Below are 19,888 nucleotides of genomic sequence, written 5' to 3' on the forward strand. Positions count from 1 at the left end.
ATTGTGATGAACTTAGTACTATTATCCTAGTCCTGCTTAAAGGAGTGATAAAATTCAAAGTAAACAATGAGAAACTCAATAGTCATTGAGTCTTTCTGCCAGAAATAAAAATGTCAAGCTAGAGGCACCCACCTTCAGGTCAAATAGTCCTGTTTGACTTGGTTGGCTATAAATTTCCAATTGATTCCTAATAGGAGAAAGCCACAGAAGCAAGTGATCCAGCTGCTCTTCAAGTTGCCCGAAATCTTTTATGTGAACCTCAAGTTCTCCTTGTTTTTCAGGCAAAGCTCTGGAGACCTGAAAGGGGAAAAAAGTAAAAGGTAAATGATTCTCATGGTATACATTAAAAATGGCAAAAGTGTTCAAAAGGAGATGTTATAGCAATTTGCTGATCCATTTATTTAACAAGATGCTAAAAATTACATACATGATATGTTAAGATATAATTAACATAGTAGAAATCATTTGGTAATACTCATTTAAAAATTTGACAGACACTAATGCCTTTTATGAATGCAAAATATACACCTAAGACAGGTGTGTTGTCTCACAGCTATACCACCAGCATATAGGTGACTGATGCAGGTGAATTGCCATGAAATAACCTGGGCCATAGTGCAAGTTCAAGGCTGGCCAGGGCTATAGAATGAGACCCTATATCAAATGAACAAAAACAAGCACACAAAGAAGCCGCACCCACACTTACGCAGATGTGTACTCCAACTGATTGAAGACAAGGAACCTATAACTTCCCATTTACTAAATGTGTATGCCAAGTACAGAGCCTTTGCAGCATTACAAAGACACAAACCAAGTTATCCAGCTTTAGTACTAGGTATATAACCAAGTCTTCCCCAAGTAATTGTAATTTATATGAACAGAACATAATGAAATTAAAACCAAGCTAAACTATATTTTTATTAGAATAACAATAATTTCTTCTAATATATTTGTTTTTAGTTTCAATTATGAAAAATTATGCAAAGAAATACTTCATTTATAAGGGGAATTGATAAGGCAATATTTTTGTGAGCTATAATTTGTGAAGCCTAGTGTAAATAGGTGAAGCAGATATTGATGAACAGATTGAAAAGTAAACATGACATTTGGATGACAGCAGACTAACAGAATGACTTCTGGTTATTTTTAGGAAAGGCTTAGTTTATACTAACCATCATGGATGGAAGTTCCAAATTTATTGCTTTCTTTAATCTTTCATGGCCCCTGCATATCACTGCTGTTATCATCTAAATAGATAACATTGGAATTGACAGATGCTAAATATCTTTGTAAGCAATATGCTATATGGTAAAATATTGTTGGATCTAATATTAGGTACTTAGATTTAAATCCTAGTTTATGTTTTTGCCTAAGATCCTAGCTCAGTTTTCTCTAACTTACAGTGCCTCTTTCATAGACTGGCGATAATGCAGACATAATGCTAATTTAAGAATTCAACAAAGTAATCCTTGAAAAATTGCTTAGAATAATTCTCTGCATGATGGTGAAACACAATAAAACTGTTAAATGTTAGCAACAGTTGCTCAAACTCCTGAGTAAACAGAAAACCAATATTAGTGAGAATGAAGCTATTTTCTTCAGAAAGTCAAAAACTAAAACTAATATAAGGGAGTAGTGTCAAGTTGTCATGGTAGCCTTGGCTATAATGAAAGAAATGAAAATGATAACTACTCTACTGCTGTCAAGGCTGTGGAAAAGACTAATTACTGAACACCACTGCTCAGATGACTGCAGCATTGGCATCCCTTTGAGGAAGACAGTTTGGCAATTTGTTTAAACTATATTCGAATTTTATCTTTGATCAATTTATTTGACTTTCAGAATTTCATTCTGAATGTATATCTCTGGAAGTAAAATCAATGCTTCATGACAAAACATGGTTGGTAGCTGAGTGTGTCAGATCATATTACAGTTTTTGAAAGATATATATGTATTGTTTTTATCAATAAATAACAAAAAGTAAATCCATTTTTCCTCTTAACACAAACTATTGGAGGGAAATTATGCTTTGTACAGTTTAATAATGGATTTTCATTAGGATATGGCTGTATTGATTTCTTCATCTGATAATATCAATCAGTCAATGCTGGTAGTGGTGGTGTGAACTGAGACCTTCTTACATATTTTTTTACTATTCTTTCTACTTCTTCAAATTAGGCTCTAAGAACTGTGCTACATAAACGCTGGGCAAAAATAGGAAGTGTGAATAGGTTATAAGGTAGACTCAGTAAATTTTGTGGAAATCTTTATCAGTTTTTAAATAATTAGTGTTTATTTCTAATATTTTGCATCTTCAATAAACTATAAATACAAGCACTGCACTAGAAACATTTATAATCTTTATGTATTCTAAAACTATGTTCTTCATACATGTTCTCTGTGGTAAATGGAAACAAACACATGCAATTCAATAAGTGATCATCTACCCTAATCTTGACCTAATTTTAGACAAGATTAATTTTCTTGTTCTTTAGTATTCTGAATAATAACTTCAAATATTTGTAAGTTTCAATATTAAGAAGTATCTGTTTTACAAATAAACATTTTATATACAAACCTCATACTTTATACAAAATATCTTGAGAAGCTAAATTATGTCTATAAAAAGAACTATACCAGAACTAGAATAAATGTTCTAGGAAAAGGAACATGGTTGCCATCTAGAAGTCAAAGCTTTTAAGCAAAATTAAGACAAAAGACAAGGGGAAACATCTGTACTATCTACTTATCAAAAGATCATAGTTTACTATACTAAAGGATTATTCAATGAAAGAAAAAGGAAACTGAATCTACTGTAAAATGAATACACTGGTAAAAAAAAAAACACAAACAACCAATAAACAAGACAAATTCCAAACACTACATAATCAATAAACTACAAGTTGAAACAACAATGCTAGTCTATCAATTGCCTGTCATACTGTCTTCTGGGAAAGAGATATATCATGGTTCCTTCCCGGAAAACGAGTAACCTTTTAATATTTTCTCAAATACACGCTTTTATTGTCTATAGAATAATGTGAAAAATAATTTTTTCCCTGAAAAGTATGAACACTCCTGAGAGCTTAAGGAAAACATAAACAAATTGAGGAATATGCTTTATTCATGCACTATAAGATATAATATTGTAATAAATTAGTTTTCTTCAAATAAACTATAAATTCAATGTAAACACAGGCAAAATTGTACGTGAAAATCTCTCACAGAAATTGAGAGGCTATTTTTAACATTGTATGGATATAAAAAGGACTAATATATCCAAGGAAATATTCATGATAAACGTATTTTAAAGAATATTTGAAATCACCTGTCATATTTGCTATAATTACATGTGTGGTACTTGTTTAAAAACAAGTAAACAATGATAACAATGTCACTTTATTTAAACCAAGGGAGCATGATATTTTAATAAATAGTACCAGGCTAATTTAATATTTTAACAATTTAATTTTTAGCATTTACATTACATTATAATATGTGCATATATAATATACTATACATGCATATATATTTATAGATGCTCTATAGACCGTGATGTAAAACAGAAAATAATCACATTTCTAAAAGAGAGTATATTTTCAAGATTAGTTACTGATGATTAAGATTTAAAAAGTCGTTAGTCAAAGGGTAAGATGGCATAAATTTCACTCATAAAAAATATTAATGAGGCCGAGAGGTGGTGGCACACACCTTTAATCCCAGCACTCAGGAGGCAGAGGCAGGCGGATCTCTGTGAGCTCGAGGCCAGCCTGGGCTACAGAATGTTACACACACACACACACACACACACACACACACACACACACACACACACACACACACACACCGGTGAGGAAACAATTAGGTTCAGGTGGGGATATTCAACAAAAGCCTTGAATTGGAATAATTTTTCATCTTTAAAGAAAAGACAAATGAATTTTTAATGCTCCAAAGGAACTTTATTATATATATATAAAGGCTATAGAAAGAATGAGGACATTCTTGAGTGTTTTCCACTGGACACAACCCATCTTTTTTTAGTTTCTCACTGGCCTGAAATTCACCAAGCAAGCTAAACTTCCTAGTCAGAATGGTCTCTAGGTCCATTGTGTCTACCTTCTCTGTGTAGCATTTTCTTATTAGAAAAAGCCTTCCATCTTCTGAGAAAAACATCTTATGACTTACGATGTAAAAGGTAGGAGAAACAACAAGATTTCTAGGACCGTAGTTTACAAAGACTTCATGAAACATGAGGATATGCTAAGAGAAGTTGAAACACACCATCCTGCCTGGAAACTCTTTAAAACAGGAAGTAAACAACTCAGAATAGCTTCCAGGAATCTCTGAAACTGATCAGATTCCCTAAGAGTATACAAATAGTAAAGACTGCTGAGAGATACTCTTAGACTAGCCCAGTTACAATACAAAGAAGACTCTCAGATCACCAGCCCAGCAGCCTGGGCGGCATATAGACAAGCTGAGCAGGTTGGCAGAACCAGAAAGCAGCCAAGCAGCTGGAAGAGGGAGAGAGCAATTGAGCCTTCTGGAAGAGCCTCAGACCAAGTGCCAGGATAGGACATTCTCCAACCTGTTGAGCTACCTACAAGTAGCAGTATGCTTCAGCTTCCCAGATTTTTGGGAGCTGTCACTCATGCTGGTGTGCTTTTAATGTAGCTGTCTTTGAGTCATTTCTGCTCCTCTAAGTAGCCTTTCACCCGTTTAACTGTAAGTAACTTCAATAAAACTCACTGGTTCACTAAATTGGACTTGGGTGCTATCTGTCATTGTTTTCTAACATTCTCTGTGTAATCAATTCACTGGAGATTTACATAATAACAATGTTTCTTCTGACCATAATCCTATACATTACCTATAGGTATACCAATTGTTTAGTTGTTTGATGTTCACATGACTATATGGAAACCTCTGACATCAAAACCTCTCCACTATTAGCAGCATATTCTGAAGGCATCTTAGGAAAACTGTCAATCAACCCCAGAAAAATCTTTCAAAGTTCAGTACTGTCAATTAAATAATCCATCCATTCTATTTTCTTGTTGTGGCAACATGCACATAATATGAAATATTTCAAGACTTCACTTGGCCTCACATCATTTACAAATATTAAATTAAAGCAGATGCTGAGCAGAGCTCAGTGAGTAAAGAGTTATTATTGCTGCAATGAAACACCATAACCAAAGAAGATAGGAAAGGATTTGTTTGGCTTACTCTTCCATATTACTGCTCATTATAGAAGGAAGTCAGGACAGGAGTTCATGCAGAAGACATGGAGGAGTACTGCTTACTGGTTTGCTCCTCATGGCTTGCTCAGCTTACTTTCTTACAAAACCAAGGATTAATCAGGTATGTCCCTACCCACAACAGGTTGGGCCTTCCCAAGTCAATCACTAATTAAGAAAATGCCCTACAGTCTTGACTACAGCCCGATCTTATGGAGACATTTTTTGAATTGAGGTTCCCTCCTCTCAGATAATTTTAACTTTTGTCAAATTGACATAAAACTAGTTAGGACACCAGATAAGCATAGGTTTTATTCCCAGCTCCTCCCTCCCCACCTCAAAGGGCCTGATTATGGTGGTGTGTTATTGTAATTCCAGAGAGGAGACAGTGACAGATAGATCCATGGGGCCTGGCCAGCCAAGCACAATTGACAAGCTCTGGGTCTCGTTTCAGTGAAGAACAATACTTGATTTTGACCTTTGGCCTTGGTGCAAATACATCTGCATCCACACACAAACATGTACTCATATACACTAAAATAAAGTAAAACAAACCAAAACAAACCAATAAATTAAAGCAACCAGAGAACTAGACATAGGAAAAATAAACTGCTAGGCATAGTTTTCTTGTATATTTTACAACATGTTTTATGGTAAATTATCCTTCATCATGATGTCATTTATTTTCTATTTCTTTGGAAATTTAGTAAAACAATGGATGCAGAAATGAAAAGTACACTGTAGCTACATTCTACTGGGCTTTAAAAAATTATAAAGTCTGTATAAAATTGTATGGTCATCTACCAACAGCATAGCTATTGGGATTTTACTTTAAATATAAGTGGAATTTATTTTTAAAGTGAGTGCATTTTATTCATAATGATTATAGACATATATTTTATATATGACTTCCAATTTTAGGTGAAAATAACATTTAATTCTCCATTAATACATCATAGTATGTGTTAATTTTATTATGCAGTCACTTAATTACTAGAAATGGATTTTGTTATTGTTACTGAAGACCTTAAATACATAATACAAAATGTGGTAAGTAAGCGTTTGTTAAGATTTCAAAGTCAGTAAATTTTGATGAACAATAAATAGTTTTGTAGTCCCTGGAGTACTGTGTTCTTATTACCACACTAAACCCATATTGGCTTTTCAGTAAAACTTGGTATTCATGAGCAGTATTCTTGTTCATTAATTTCCTAGCTTGCAGTCTAAGCAACTAACTTCATGCTTTAAAAATCCTTAATAATACACATAGTACATGGAAAATGGTTTTTGATTGTTCACCTTGATTCAGACCTACCCTAATGTTAGGTAACAAGCCCTATAACTGCTCCCAGAGGCATTCGAAATGTTAAGTGAATTGGTGAAATTGATTTGCCCAAACTTCAATAGCTCTCATTTATCTTCTAAAATGTATTTTATAGGGATTTACACCCACCTAACTATGCACCTTCCCACACACTCTTTACTGCACAGCATGAATTTGATCACATACCATTTAAACTCCAGGGACAATAAAACTCATAGAGAAGTTAAAATGTAATTTTATATAGCAAATACACAATCCATAGAATATGTTCTTAAAAATTAACCCCATATTTGTCTTTCTCCTTCCCAGCCATGTTCATACTCTCACATTCTCCCATTAGAAATCTTTGCTTTTATAGACTCCCCCACTATAGCCTAGGTGATACAAAGAGATGATCCATGGATTTTTTAGGAAATGTTGTTTTTTTGTTTCCTCAGTTAATTGAAAGTATTTATTAAAAGTCAAAGATAATGAAGCCATTGTATTTGTATTTTTACCTAAAACAAGGATAATAAATTATTACAACCTAATATTCAGCTACTCCTTGACATGTCATTTAAGATTAGCTTTACAAATGATACAAGTGAAAAATAATCTTACCATTACTTAAAACAGTATACACTGGAAACCAAAAGGGAGATGTACATAGATGATGATACATCATCACCTTTAAAAGCTCTATTTAAAAATAACATCATCTAAATATAACTTCAAATGTAATTACAACCAACCAAAACCTTAAGAATAACTTCCCCAGTTGTACTTCTATTTCCAGAAATTGAAAGACAGACTAAGGCCGAGGGAATGACTCAATAGATAAATCACCTGCTGTGCAAGCACAACAGTATGAGTTTAGACTCTTCAAAGCCATTTGCAGCAAGAAGTGGTAGCACAAATCTGAAATACTTGCACTCCTACAGTGACAAGCATAACAGAGACAGAAGGGTCTCCTGAGGTCAGTGGGCCAAAGAGCATCATTTATATGTACTGGGGCGAACAATAAGATACCATGTCTCAAGGTAGAAAGCCAGGACAGACACCTGAAGTTATCCTTTTACCTCTACACACACAGACACACACACACACACACACACACACACACACACACACACACACACATGCATACACAACCAGATCATATAATTTCTTTAAAAATGTTACTACACTGAAAAAGGAGTCATTTTTCTTTCCCTTCATTAGAATGTAACCAATTTCTTACAATCGCTTTTTTTAAAAAAAGAAATATCAAGATTGAAAAGCATTTCTGTAACCAATGGTTTCATCTACATAATTCATAGGATATTTTCTCTGTATAATATTCTATACAGTTGCAAATTGATGTATTATTCTTCATACAACAAAATAAAATGCATATTTCATTACTCAGTAAATGAAACATTCCTAACAAAGGAGAAAACTGATGTCCCTGGGAGTTTTAATCTTACTGATGACTTACAGAGTAACATGATATAAAGCAGTGACTCCTGGAAATGATGATGCTTAGGGGGCTTTATATTGGTTTTGAGAACATGAGGAGGAGGTAGCACTGGCTTTCAGAAAGCTAATGTTTCACCAGGTGTGCGGACAATATAAAGAAAGGGAACTAAATGGGACGAGGAGTAGATACTAGTTAGAAAAGAGAGGGCCTCAAAGGAGAGCTTGTAAAGAGATTTTAAGAAACATTTATTTGGAGGATAAGATGAAAAATTGCTTAGAATTACAGTTAGAACAATTTTGTATTCTTTCTCAATTCTTACTGTTAGCCATTTTAACAAGAGTCTAGAGTAAGGGCAATTAACTACTGCTCTTTGAATAAATCTAACTTCTACATTGTTCATACAATTTTAGAACTAAGAATGGTTTTTATATTTCAAATAATTAAAAAAGATGGATGACAGAGGTATGTTTTTATAAAACCAAAATTTGTGACCATAAATATTTATTGAGACTCAGCTATGAACATTTGCTTTCCAGTTCTTTTTTTTAAATATTTATTTATTATGTATACAGAAGAGGGTGCCAGATCTCATTACAGATGGCTGTGAGCCACCATGTGGGAATTGAACTCAGGACCTCTGTAAGAGCAATCAGTGCTCTTAACTTCTGAGCTCTCTCTAGCCCAACTTAAGTGGTATGGATTTTAACAGCAGAATGCAGTAGTTGTGGTAGGGTTCTTATGGCCAGCAAAGCATAAAATTTGCAATCTGTACCTTTGAGGATATGTGAGGGTGACCCTTGGTCTATATATTCAAGGAGTGATACCATTACTTTAAGCTCATTTCTATTTGTTGTTTGTTTTCCATAGCTTTTCAATGAGACAGTCATGTGTCTGAAAGCACAAATGGTGGCCACAGGCCAATGTTTATGTCTTTCTCCACTCTTCTCCAACTTGTTTTGCGATAGGACCTAACTAATTTGACTAGACTGTTTAGCTACCTAGGAATTTTCTACGTCACCTCCCAGTACCAGGATTGCAGATGCAACCATATCACAAGCTTTTTCATGGTGCTGGGACCCAAGATGAGGTCCTCATGTTTTACCTAGTGAGTCTTTTCTCAGATCCATCCTCCAGCCCTGTGGCATGAATTGCTAAATGGTCTCGCCAGTTCCCCAGCTGATCTTGTTTCCTCAAACTGGAAGCCTCTGTATCCTCATCTGAATGGATCCTAGGTGAAATGCTGCTAAAAGCTAAAAGCTTAACAAGCCTCTAATTTCTGGTCTTCATGCCTTATATACCTCTCTGCTTCCTTCCATCACTTCCTAGGATTAAAGGCATGTGTCTTTCTCAAGCACATGGGATCCCAAGTGCTGGGATTAGAGATGAGTGCCACCATACCTGGCTCCATTCCCAGTGTGGCCTTGAACTCACAGAGATCCACATTATCTCTGCCTCCCAAGTGATGGGATTAAAGGTGTGTGTGCCACCATTTTCTGGCCTCTTTGTCTATCTAGTGGCTGTTCTGTTCTCTGACCCCAGATAAGTTTATTAGGGTTCACAATATATTGGGGACACAATATCACCACATTTCCCCCTTTTTGTCTAAAATAAAGTTATAACTAATATAAGAAAAATTATACAATAAGTATATACAATATATAGTCAACAATTTCATTAACAATGTCTAGTCCACTAACATTTGACAGATTCAGACAAAAAACTCCATTATATACATTAACAAAGTTCAGTCCATTAACATTTGATGAATTCAGACAAAAAATTTCATTACTTATCCTATTAAAAACTAGTAGTTTCTTTTTAAAAGTAAATTAAATAACCTCCCTTTTATCTTATCACCTCTGTGAGGACCTCTATCATCTTTGTAAAGTTGGTTTTTAAGAATTTTTTTCTTGTGTCTAAGCTGTGTTGCAATATTCAGGGTTGGCTATTATAGGGCAACTAGCCTTTGGTGGTGACTTATTGCCTTAGCTGTTTCTGATTGTGTTCAGACACAAGAAAAAAATTCTTAAAAACCAACTTTACAAAGATGGCTTTGTCTGTTTGGATGGATATTTTTTTCCTTGGTTCCTTGGTTTCTGTTTCCTCTCTATTCTTCTAGCTGATGTGGCCTATGGTTGAGCAGGCAGGTCTCCATCTGTGTTGGATGTAGGGACCACAGCTAAGAAGAGGAAGAGATACTAGAGACAGGGCAGAGAGCCAAGGAGAGGGTGGGGAGGTCCAAAGGCAGGAAGCCTACCTGTTCATGTGGCAGCCAGCATGGTTTCACTGCTATTTTGTGACCATTATCTTCTCCAAGAACATGTCAAGTATGCTGTATTCTTTTTTCATTTCCTTATAGTGTGTTGTTTCACCTGTTTTCTAAATTAAGTGAGTTTACCAAGGTGAATTGGTGGGGACTACACTGAAAAAATTTGGGGGCTGTGTGGTTGATATATTGTGAACCCCAATAAACTAATCTGTGGGTCAGAGAACAGAACAGTCACTATATTAAACATAGAGGTTAAGCAGTGGTAGAACATGCCTTTAAACCTAGCATTCTGGAGGCAGAGATCCATCAAGGCCACACTGGAAACAGCCAGGCATAGTGACACACACCTTTAATCCCAGGAAGTGATGACAGGAAGCAGAAAGGTATATAAGGTGTGAGTCCAGAAACTTTAGGATTTTTAAGCTTTTAGGCTTTTTGGCAGCAGTTCAGCTGAGATCCATGTGGATGAGGACTGAGAGGCTTCCATTTTTAGGAAACAGGTTCAGCTGAGAAGTTGGTGAAGTGAGGTTAGCTGTGGTTTGTCCTGCTTCTCTGATGTTTCAGCATTCACCCCAATACCTGGCTCTATTTTTTATTAATAAGACCTTTTAGAAATTCATCTATAAAGAGGAAATGAACAGTTTAAAAAAATCAAGGAAAATAAAAACAAAAAAATGAAGAGAATAAATACCTTAAAGAAAGCAAGAAAAGAAAAATCAGTTGAAGGAAATGAGTAAAACAATTTAAGACCTGAAAATGGAAATATGAACAATAAAGAAAACACAAATTGAGGAAATCCTGAAGATGGAGAATCTGGGTAAGGAAACAAGAACTACAGAAGCAGGCATCACCAACAGAACAGAATACAGGAGGTAGAAGAGAGATTCTCAGGTGTTGAAGATAAGATAGAAGAAATAGATACATTGCTCAAAGAAACTGTTCAGCCTAAAAAATTTCCAACATAAAACATCCAGGAAATCTAGGACACTCTGAAAAGACCACACCTACTAATAATAGGAACAAAATAAGGCAAAGAATCCCAGCTCAAATATCCAGAAAATATTTTCAACAAAATTTTAGAAAAGAACTTTTCCTATCCCAAAGAATCAGATGCCTATAATAGTACAAGAAGCTTACAGTAAACAAAATAGAGTAGAACAGAAAAGAAAGCCCCCTCCCAACATAGTAATGAAAACACAAAACCTACAGAAAAAAGAAAGAATATTAAAAGCAGTAAGGGAAAACCTTGGAGGGAAAGAAATGATTCCTAATGATATTCTACTATACTCGTAGATCAGTGCCTAGCCCACTCGTCATCAGACAGCCTTCCTCTGCAGCTGATGGAAGCAGATGGAGAGACCCACAGTAAACTAATAGGTGGAGAGAGAGCCCAAATTGAAGATCTCCATTGGGTCACTTCTCTAGGAGCTTGTGGAACTTCATGGAAAAGGTTGAGGAGTAATTGTTGGAGCCAAATGGGTCGAGGACACCAGGAGATCATGGCTTCCAGAATCAACTAAGCAGGGCTCGTAGGGACTCACAGAGACTGAGACAGCAATCATGGGACTGCATGGGTCTGCACTAGGTCCTTTGCATATAGGTTTTCGTTGTCAGGCTGGTGTTTTTGTGGGACTCATAACAGTGGATGTGGATCTGTCTCTTTCATCTAATCTTGGTACTCCCTTTTTCTCCTATTGTTTGGCTTTGCCCACCCCTGATATGAGGGTTTGCGCCTAGTCTTATTGCATCTTGTTATGCCATGTTTGGTTGATAACCCTGGGAAGCTTGCTCTTTTCTGAAGGAAAAATGGAGGAGCAGTGGATCTGAGAGAGAGAGGATGGGTGTGGGTGGGACTGGGAGGAGTAGAGGGAAGGGAGGCTATGGTCTCAATGTATTATATGAGAGGAGAATAAATAAAAAGGGAAAAACATTTCCTAATGTTTTTCATTTCTTTAATGAAATGTAAAGAGTAAAGAATATTCAGGTTAGTATGAAATGAAATCAGTTTCTTCTTAAAACCAGTAAACAAATTTCGAACACAGATTTAAAGCAAGCTGTCCGAAGCATCCAACATCATGGTTCTGTCAGAAGAGGACTTAAGTGTGCTAATTCCATCCTGTCAATCTCTTACAACCATGTTCAATAGTGCTCTTAGGCTAAGACTCTTGGATCTGTTCTTTGGAATATTGTGGAGAAAACTGTGTACACTACTGTTTTGTTTGACCATCCTGGCTTTTCTAGTAATCTTGACCCTTAAAGCATCGATTTAGGGTCTTAGTTAAAACAAGGATGTGAAATAATATGGTTAGCGAAAGCTGACATTAAAGATTTTTGTGTACCAACCAATGGAGTTTTGAATTTGTTCTGTGGGGATAAACACTAGTAAATTGAATTTAATAAATGAGAAAAATAGAGGATAGAAATGGAGATGCAGTTATTTAATCCCAGCACTCAGGAGACAAAGACAAGCTGATCTTGTGTTTGGAGGCCAACATGGACTACAGAGCAAGTTCCAGACCAACTAGGGCTATATAGTAAGACCCTTTATCAAAACAAACAAAGTAGATTTCTGTGAGACTAGAGTGAAAACAGAGCTGGAATCAAATGTCCAGATCAGCCCAACCAGAGCTCAATGTGCTTTCCAAATTCCTCAGCTGTAGGGCTTTCCAAAGTCAGCAGTTCCTCAAGGACTGAGCTCATCATGTCTGCCATGTCTAGTAGTAATGGAGATTCTCTTTCCACATTGCCTACATCTGTGTGGTTACTTTGCCTCTGGTCATTCACCAGGGATTACTCTTCATTTTCTTGAATATATCCTTTTCATGCTCAGTATCACTACTTCTAATTTCTTGTATTATGGTCTATTCTTGAAAGCACTTAACCCAGACCTTATCCTTGTCCCTCTTATCTGATGAGCAAAGATAAACAACCTTTGATTTGGTTCCACACTGCCTATTATTCTTAACAAAGCTTTTAGTGTTTCTTAGAAGCACAGTTCAATAGTATAAGACTGAAAATCTTTTCAGGTATTGTGGAATATTATTTAAAATCTTATGTTTTGTCATTCATAAAAAATAAAACTTGATAGGATATTTTTAAATCCAACAAAATTACTAAGAATTTCTATGATAAAACAATAATTAGTTGTGAATATAAAAATGACCTTTTATGAAATAACAGTATTAATAGTCAAATTTTAATTAACCATGCTAGGAGACTAAATTATCTTTTGATTCTCACATAAAAAGGGATACTAAAAGAAAATGAAATCAGAAACAGAAAGAAGCATTTGATAGTACAATATGGATTATAATATTTTAGAAAATTTTAAATATTAAGAATATTCTAATTTAATCAATTTCATGATATATTTGCCTTTGGACAGTTATTCAAATATTTCTTTATTTGTCACATTTCCCCTTCATCCTGTAAATCATCATTCATGTTCATACTTAATCTTGAGCATATACTCTCTGATTTAAAAAAGACTTATGGATGGGTGTATTTCTGCTCATCCTTTACAGGGGTGGAATATGGAAACCTATTTCACTCAGTATCCTCAAGTAAACATGCTAATGTAGGAATCGCTAACGTGTGTTTTGCCTATTTTTGAAAGGTTTTTTATTTCTTAGTGTGTGAATGTTTGTGTACTAATGTGCAAGCACCTGCACTGGTGCATATCTGAAAGGTCCTAGGACAACCTTCAGTTTGTTCTCTCCTTGCAGCATGAGCTCTACGTATTAAACTCAGGTTGCCAGGCTTGCAGAGCAAATGCTTTTCTCAACTGAAGTAGCTCACTGGCTCTGTGTCTGCTTTTTAAGATTTTGTTATTTCCATGGATGCAGAAAATACTATATTTATTTGTGATTCAAAGGCACTTTTTTACACTAAAATTACTAGTTCATTTGTGTTTCATATATAACATTTGAAAATATTTCACTGAATCTCTGAGAGAACATTTAAGAGTTTATTGCATAAAGCACAACAGCTTAAATAACTCAGATTTGTGCTTTTTATCTGGTGTCATTTAACTGTCATAATTAGTCATCGGACAATATTTGTAAAGTAACAATTCAGAAGCTGATATAAAACAATAGAGAATAACAAGAGTTTAATTGTTATGCATCATTTCTTCAGGAAAACACATCATGAGGAGGAAATGGCTTTGAAAAAGTTCAGTGAGGGTTGCCATTTAGTTAATTAACTTAACCATTTTCATTAGCAGACTCAATATTGACTTTAGAATAATGTCTGCTTAATTTCTTTCAGGCAATGAATATGCATGAAACACCGTCAAAGGTAAAGTAAAAATAAAGACACTATTAGGTAAGAAATAAAACTTAGGAAATGAGACTAAGTCAGAACATTTTGCTGTGTTCACTCATAAACTTACATTTGTTTGCAGCATGTTGTTCTAAACTTTTAAGATATGACCTTGGCATTGGCACATTATTTTAGCTGCTTAGCTCAGGATTTATAATAATCTCAGTTCTATAAGAATACATTTCTAAATTGGTTGGAGAAGACTGAAACACTGCATAAACCCAGTGAACTGAATATAATTTTCTGCTTCAATTGACAAGCTAGTCTTTTAAAAAACAGAGTCACTTTTTAAACCTCTTTTGGTCATATTCATTTTACATGCCTTTATATTAGAATAACTAAAATCAGCAGGATACTATTGATTTTTGGAGGGAGAAATCTTATCCATAAGATTGAAATAAACTGAAGTCCATCATAACCAATTGATGAACACATATGTGATAAAGTTGAAGTAATAACATAAAAAAATAAGTATACATAGTAGGGTTCTTTACTGTGATATTTGATTTTGTTGTCTCTGGGCATTAGAAAGCTAGAAGTTTTATCAAGTAATTTTAATGAATTTGAAATATGACAATAAACATTTCATAGAGCAAAGTCTTAGTTTCTTACCAAAAGAGTCTTAAGAGATCACAAAGTGGAACCAAGTGGGCAGGGCTTTTGTTTTAATATGCATATCCAAGCCCCATAGCAGCAAACCTCATTAAATAAGTCTGCAAGAGTCTTAACAAAAAAATCCCATTATGTAGTTAAGATTGGGAAAAGATATCTAGATTCGAGCAGCTATAATATCTCTGCTGTTACAGACCACACAGAATACAATGTCCATTAGTAGTAAGAAAATTAAGCTGCTTCTGTATTAACAGTTCGTCCCTAATTTCAATTGGTTTTATATGAAATTTACTAAATCTACAACTGGAGTCAAGTGTAGTTTACTAAAACAAATAAATTAAGGCTTGGAAGACCTTGATTTAGTGATCTGCTTTACCGCTTACAAGCCATCTGAACTCTGTGGCACATAATAGCTTTCTGTAAGGCCGTGTACTCTTTTGTAGACTGGAACCCACTATTTCATGTTTATCTATGCTTTGTAGCTCTCATCATCCTGTGCCATATTCATTCCCGAGTCTTTTTTATCTTGGCACTAAAATCTACCTTCTCAATTTACATTCCCCTTTAGCAGAGGACTTATTCAGGCCATTATCACCTGGGCTGTTAGAAAAAAAAAAGAAAAGAAACAAAGAATCTCTAACTGGTTTGTAGACCCCCAGTAACCATCAGAAATACAACAGCTTTGACATTGCCTTTTGATTCAATGTTCTAAAACAAAACTCAACTCTTGAAAGGGAGTAGTCTTTCATTTCAAGGTAAATTACCAGGACTGTGTCTGTCATTTGTAATAATGAGAGGAAAAGGTCAAATAGTCTGTTCTGATATAGAGATTCTAGTGCATTCTCCCAGGAAGACATAGAACATGCTTGGCAGAACCAAACCATTCTTTCAGAAAATACTTATTGGCAGACTGGGGATGTAGCTGAGTATAACCTAGTGGTAGACCATTTGCCTAACTTGTGTGAGGTCCTGCATCCCATGCCTAGCATTAGAAAATAAACAAAAACATGGAATGAGGAACAGTAGATACCACATAATGGTGATAGAAGCAGTTGAGTCTATTGTTTTAATGGGACAGAGTTGTGTTTAACAATTATTAATGACAAACACTGTGTTCAGTTATAAGATACAGATTCAAGATTCCTTCACCTGGTAGTTAAACATTTTAAAATCTCATGTTCAAGCATACCTTTCCAGTTTTGAACAATCACCTAACTTGATTTGGAAGCAATGCTGCCAAAATATTTTATTTATAATCTTTCTTCTTATAGTTGTGCCTCTTTTCTTAATTGTTCAAAATCTCACTTCAGAATGGAATAGTGCCTACCTATGTAAGACCTTCTTTATCACCGTGGTACAAATCAATTTTCATTCTGATATACTATATTTTTAAAAATAATTATTTATCCTTAGGCATATTGGGTAACGCTGCTCTCTGTTGCTCTTCTTAATTACAAATAATGTTATTTGATGGCCTGTTAGAGCTGTTCATTACTCTTTCTTCTGTCTCACTGTCAATTGTATTATTTCTTTCTAAAGAATGTTTTATTATTATCTGGTCTCCAATATACATTATTAATGTGAGAGTATAATAAAATATGTAAAATGAATAAAAAAATTCTTAATGAAAAAAAGTTCTTTATTTTGTTAACAATACTCACATATATTCACCGAAATTTAAGCTTTAGGTATCCACGACCTTAGTGTTTTTCTGGTTTATTAATTTATTTACATAATAACAAATAAAAATGATAAACAGTCATGAAATGCATAGTAGCATTTCAGGCAAATAAGGACCACAAATCTGGTCATAGTCCAATAAAATTCCATGGTAGAGCAATGTCACAGACATATAAGCATAACTATATGGTATTTACGCAATGATAAAAATATTTAAAGATGCACCTCTCATGGCATACACTTAAAATTGTACATGATATTCTGAAATACAGATTAGTTTAAATAAAATTGCACTGATATTTAAACATACATTTAATCTATTATTATGCACTTGACAAATGTTTTTTAGTAAGTGAATAAAGACAAAGTTTTACTTCTCTAATTCATTAATGTACTATCAAAATTTTCAATTCTCTCACTTCATTTATTGCCCTCTAAGGTTGATTCTTTCAATCTTTTTTGATATGTACAGTTCAGTGAGAAAGTAACCAATGTTGTCACTTAGCAACATACTTATCTTAAGCAAGGTCACTCAACCTTGTCTAACCTAGATTTTCTTCTGAACAAAGGAAACAATGCCCACTTTGATGACTTTTGTGAGGATCAAATGAAAGGTTACAAGAGAAATATTGTGCACAATACATAATGGTTTAAAAACTGTAAAGTTCAAAACTTGTTTAGAAGATGATGATATGGCTGTTGCTCTTGATGTTTGGATCAACAAAGTAAAGACATAGACGGCAATGTAAGAGCACATTACTGCTGTGGGATGTTCTTTATGTCCTGTTGGAGCCTGTTCTCAGGTTCCTCGTGGCTTTACCCTGCAGGTCCACATAGAGGATAATTAGGACCACGGGCCTGAGTGCAGGTGTCTGAGATGGTCTGCACTTGGCTGTGCTGGGGGATGGTCTGTACGTCAAGTTGCTCTGATTGGTCAATAAAATACTGATTGGCCCCTGGCTAGGCAGGAAGTATAGGAGGGACTAATAGAGAGGAGAAAAGAAAGAACAGGAAGGCAGAAGGAGTCACTGCCAGCCGCCACCCTGACAAGCAGCATGAAAAGATGCCGGTAAGCCACGAGCCTCGTGGCAGGGTATAGATTTGTGGAAATGGATTACTTTAAGCTATAAGAACAGTTAGCAAGAAGCCTGCCACGGCCATACAGTTTGTAAGCAATATAAGTCTCTGTGTTTACTTGGTTGGGTCTGAGCGGCTGTGGGACTGGCTGGTGACAAAGATTTGTCCTGACTGTGGGCAAGGCAGGAAAACTCTAGCTACACATTACTTTGCAGACTATGTGATTAAAATGATTTAATATTTAGATTTTGCTATTAGTAAATACAACACTGAAAATATACATAATATTTAACCCATAACTAACCATTCAACAATAATTTGTTGAGCATTTTATATTATAATTCTGAAAGGAATTCCAAAATTACAATCCTTATCCTCCCCTTTCTTCTTCATTTTTCCAATAATGTATGGAGTAGGTTCATAAGGGATTTTTTTTTCTGTCAAAATTTTTGTTTGTTTGTTTGATTAAATAAGGCAGAGATTTACAACAAAATCTTATGTCAAACAAAATAGAATAACTAAATTCTAAATCATTCAGAGACTATTATATATAGTAATAGTAATTTAATATCTTCTCCACAGAGAAAAATCTGTTACTTCTCTCAATAACATTGACGCCAAAATTTAACTATAAAAATTCTAATAGAAACATCATGAGAAGTACATATGCAACTTTTGCATAGCTGAAAACATACATGCAAACAACACTGTATTGATAAAACAGGTTATTTTTAGGAATATATATGCATATTATATAAATATATGTGTGTAATAATAATTATTGAAAAACTAGACTATCAATATGAAGCAAAGTGGGAATTGTCTATGGGAGGGAGTAAAGTGAAAGGAGAAAGGTAATTAAATTACAAACTCAAATATAAACACGGAAAAAATAGTAAAAATAGGTAACATTTTTAATAATGCATTCTAACAATATAGACTAAGATATGTTATTATATTACTTCCATGCTAATGCTTGCCCACTGGCCTTCTTTCACTATGTCCATGCTGCAGTTGCAACCTAGGGCCTTATGCATTGCTAGTCTACTTCTCAGACATATGCACACTACTTCTCAGACATATCCTCCACGCTGTAAAAGATTTCTCTTTGTACTGAGCACAGTTCAATTACTCCTATGTTAGGTTATAGCTACCCTAGTAGACAGCACTCAGCAGCAAGGGAATCTTGGATATTTTGTCCAAGGTTTTGCTCACAAAATGACTAAACTTTGAACAAATATTAATTGTTCTTACCCATCTGTTGACCTTTCCCTCTGAAAAAAGTTTTATAAAACCAGCTATGTTAAATATATTGAAGCCATTATTTGAAAAAAAAAATGAAATGTGAGGATCATTGTCATGGTAAATATGGCCTCATGAAACACTGAAGTGGTAACCTCATTATATTAAAAACATATTTGAAATTTCTCCTGTGAATAACCAATTTATATGTGAATATAAATCTATATGGAAGAAAATGTCTACTTAAAAATGCATTATACGTAAAAAATTATAGCTCTATCTTTGTTATATTTTGACATTTCTGTGTAATAAAATTTCATTTATGGGGCAGAGCTCTTCATTAATACAGTAATAATTTTTCCTGCTATCATCTATTTTGAGTTCCTAATATAAATGAAAGCATGAAAATTATTTTAAAGATGTCCTTAACTTTCACTAGGAAGCAATTGCCCTAATACACATGGCAAAATAGCTGGAATTTCAAGGACATTTATTTTATAAAAAAAAGAAAACCACTATGTACTAAAATCTGACTTGGAGTCAGCAAGAGACATTTTGTGTGAAAACTATGTAAATTTGAGTCACACATATTTTTGAGGCTCTGTGGTTTTAGCCCATTCTAACGCTTCTTAGGGCAAGGTTGACAAAATCCACTGCAAATCATTTCTGAATAAAGACTTTTG

The 19,888-nt window shown here is 34.6% G+C and overlaps 1 protein-coding gene across 11 annotated transcripts in view; it reads right to left on the bottom strand.

The window, feature by feature from the left end:
* The window catches only part of Dmd (dystrophin), a 2,251,111-nt gene that overhangs the window by 749,613 nt on the left and 1,481,610 nt on the right, over positions 1-19,888 (bottom strand). For all 11 annotated transcript variants that reach the window (XM_076562037.1, XM_076562042.1, XM_076562041.1 and 8 more), the window contains one exon: positions 133-297. In XM_076562037.1, the coding sequence (XP_076418152.1) occupies positions 133-297 (165 nt within the window). The remainder of the gene's footprint in view (positions 1-132; positions 298-19,888) is intronic.

The sequence above is a fragment of the Peromyscus maniculatus genome, chromosome X, assembly GCF_049852395.1.
Source record: "Peromyscus maniculatus bairdii isolate BWxNUB_F1_BW_parent chromosome X, HU_Pman_BW_mat_3.1, whole genome shotgun sequence".
NCBI classification, from domain to species: Eukaryota; Metazoa; Chordata; class Mammalia; order Rodentia; family Cricetidae; genus Peromyscus; species Peromyscus maniculatus.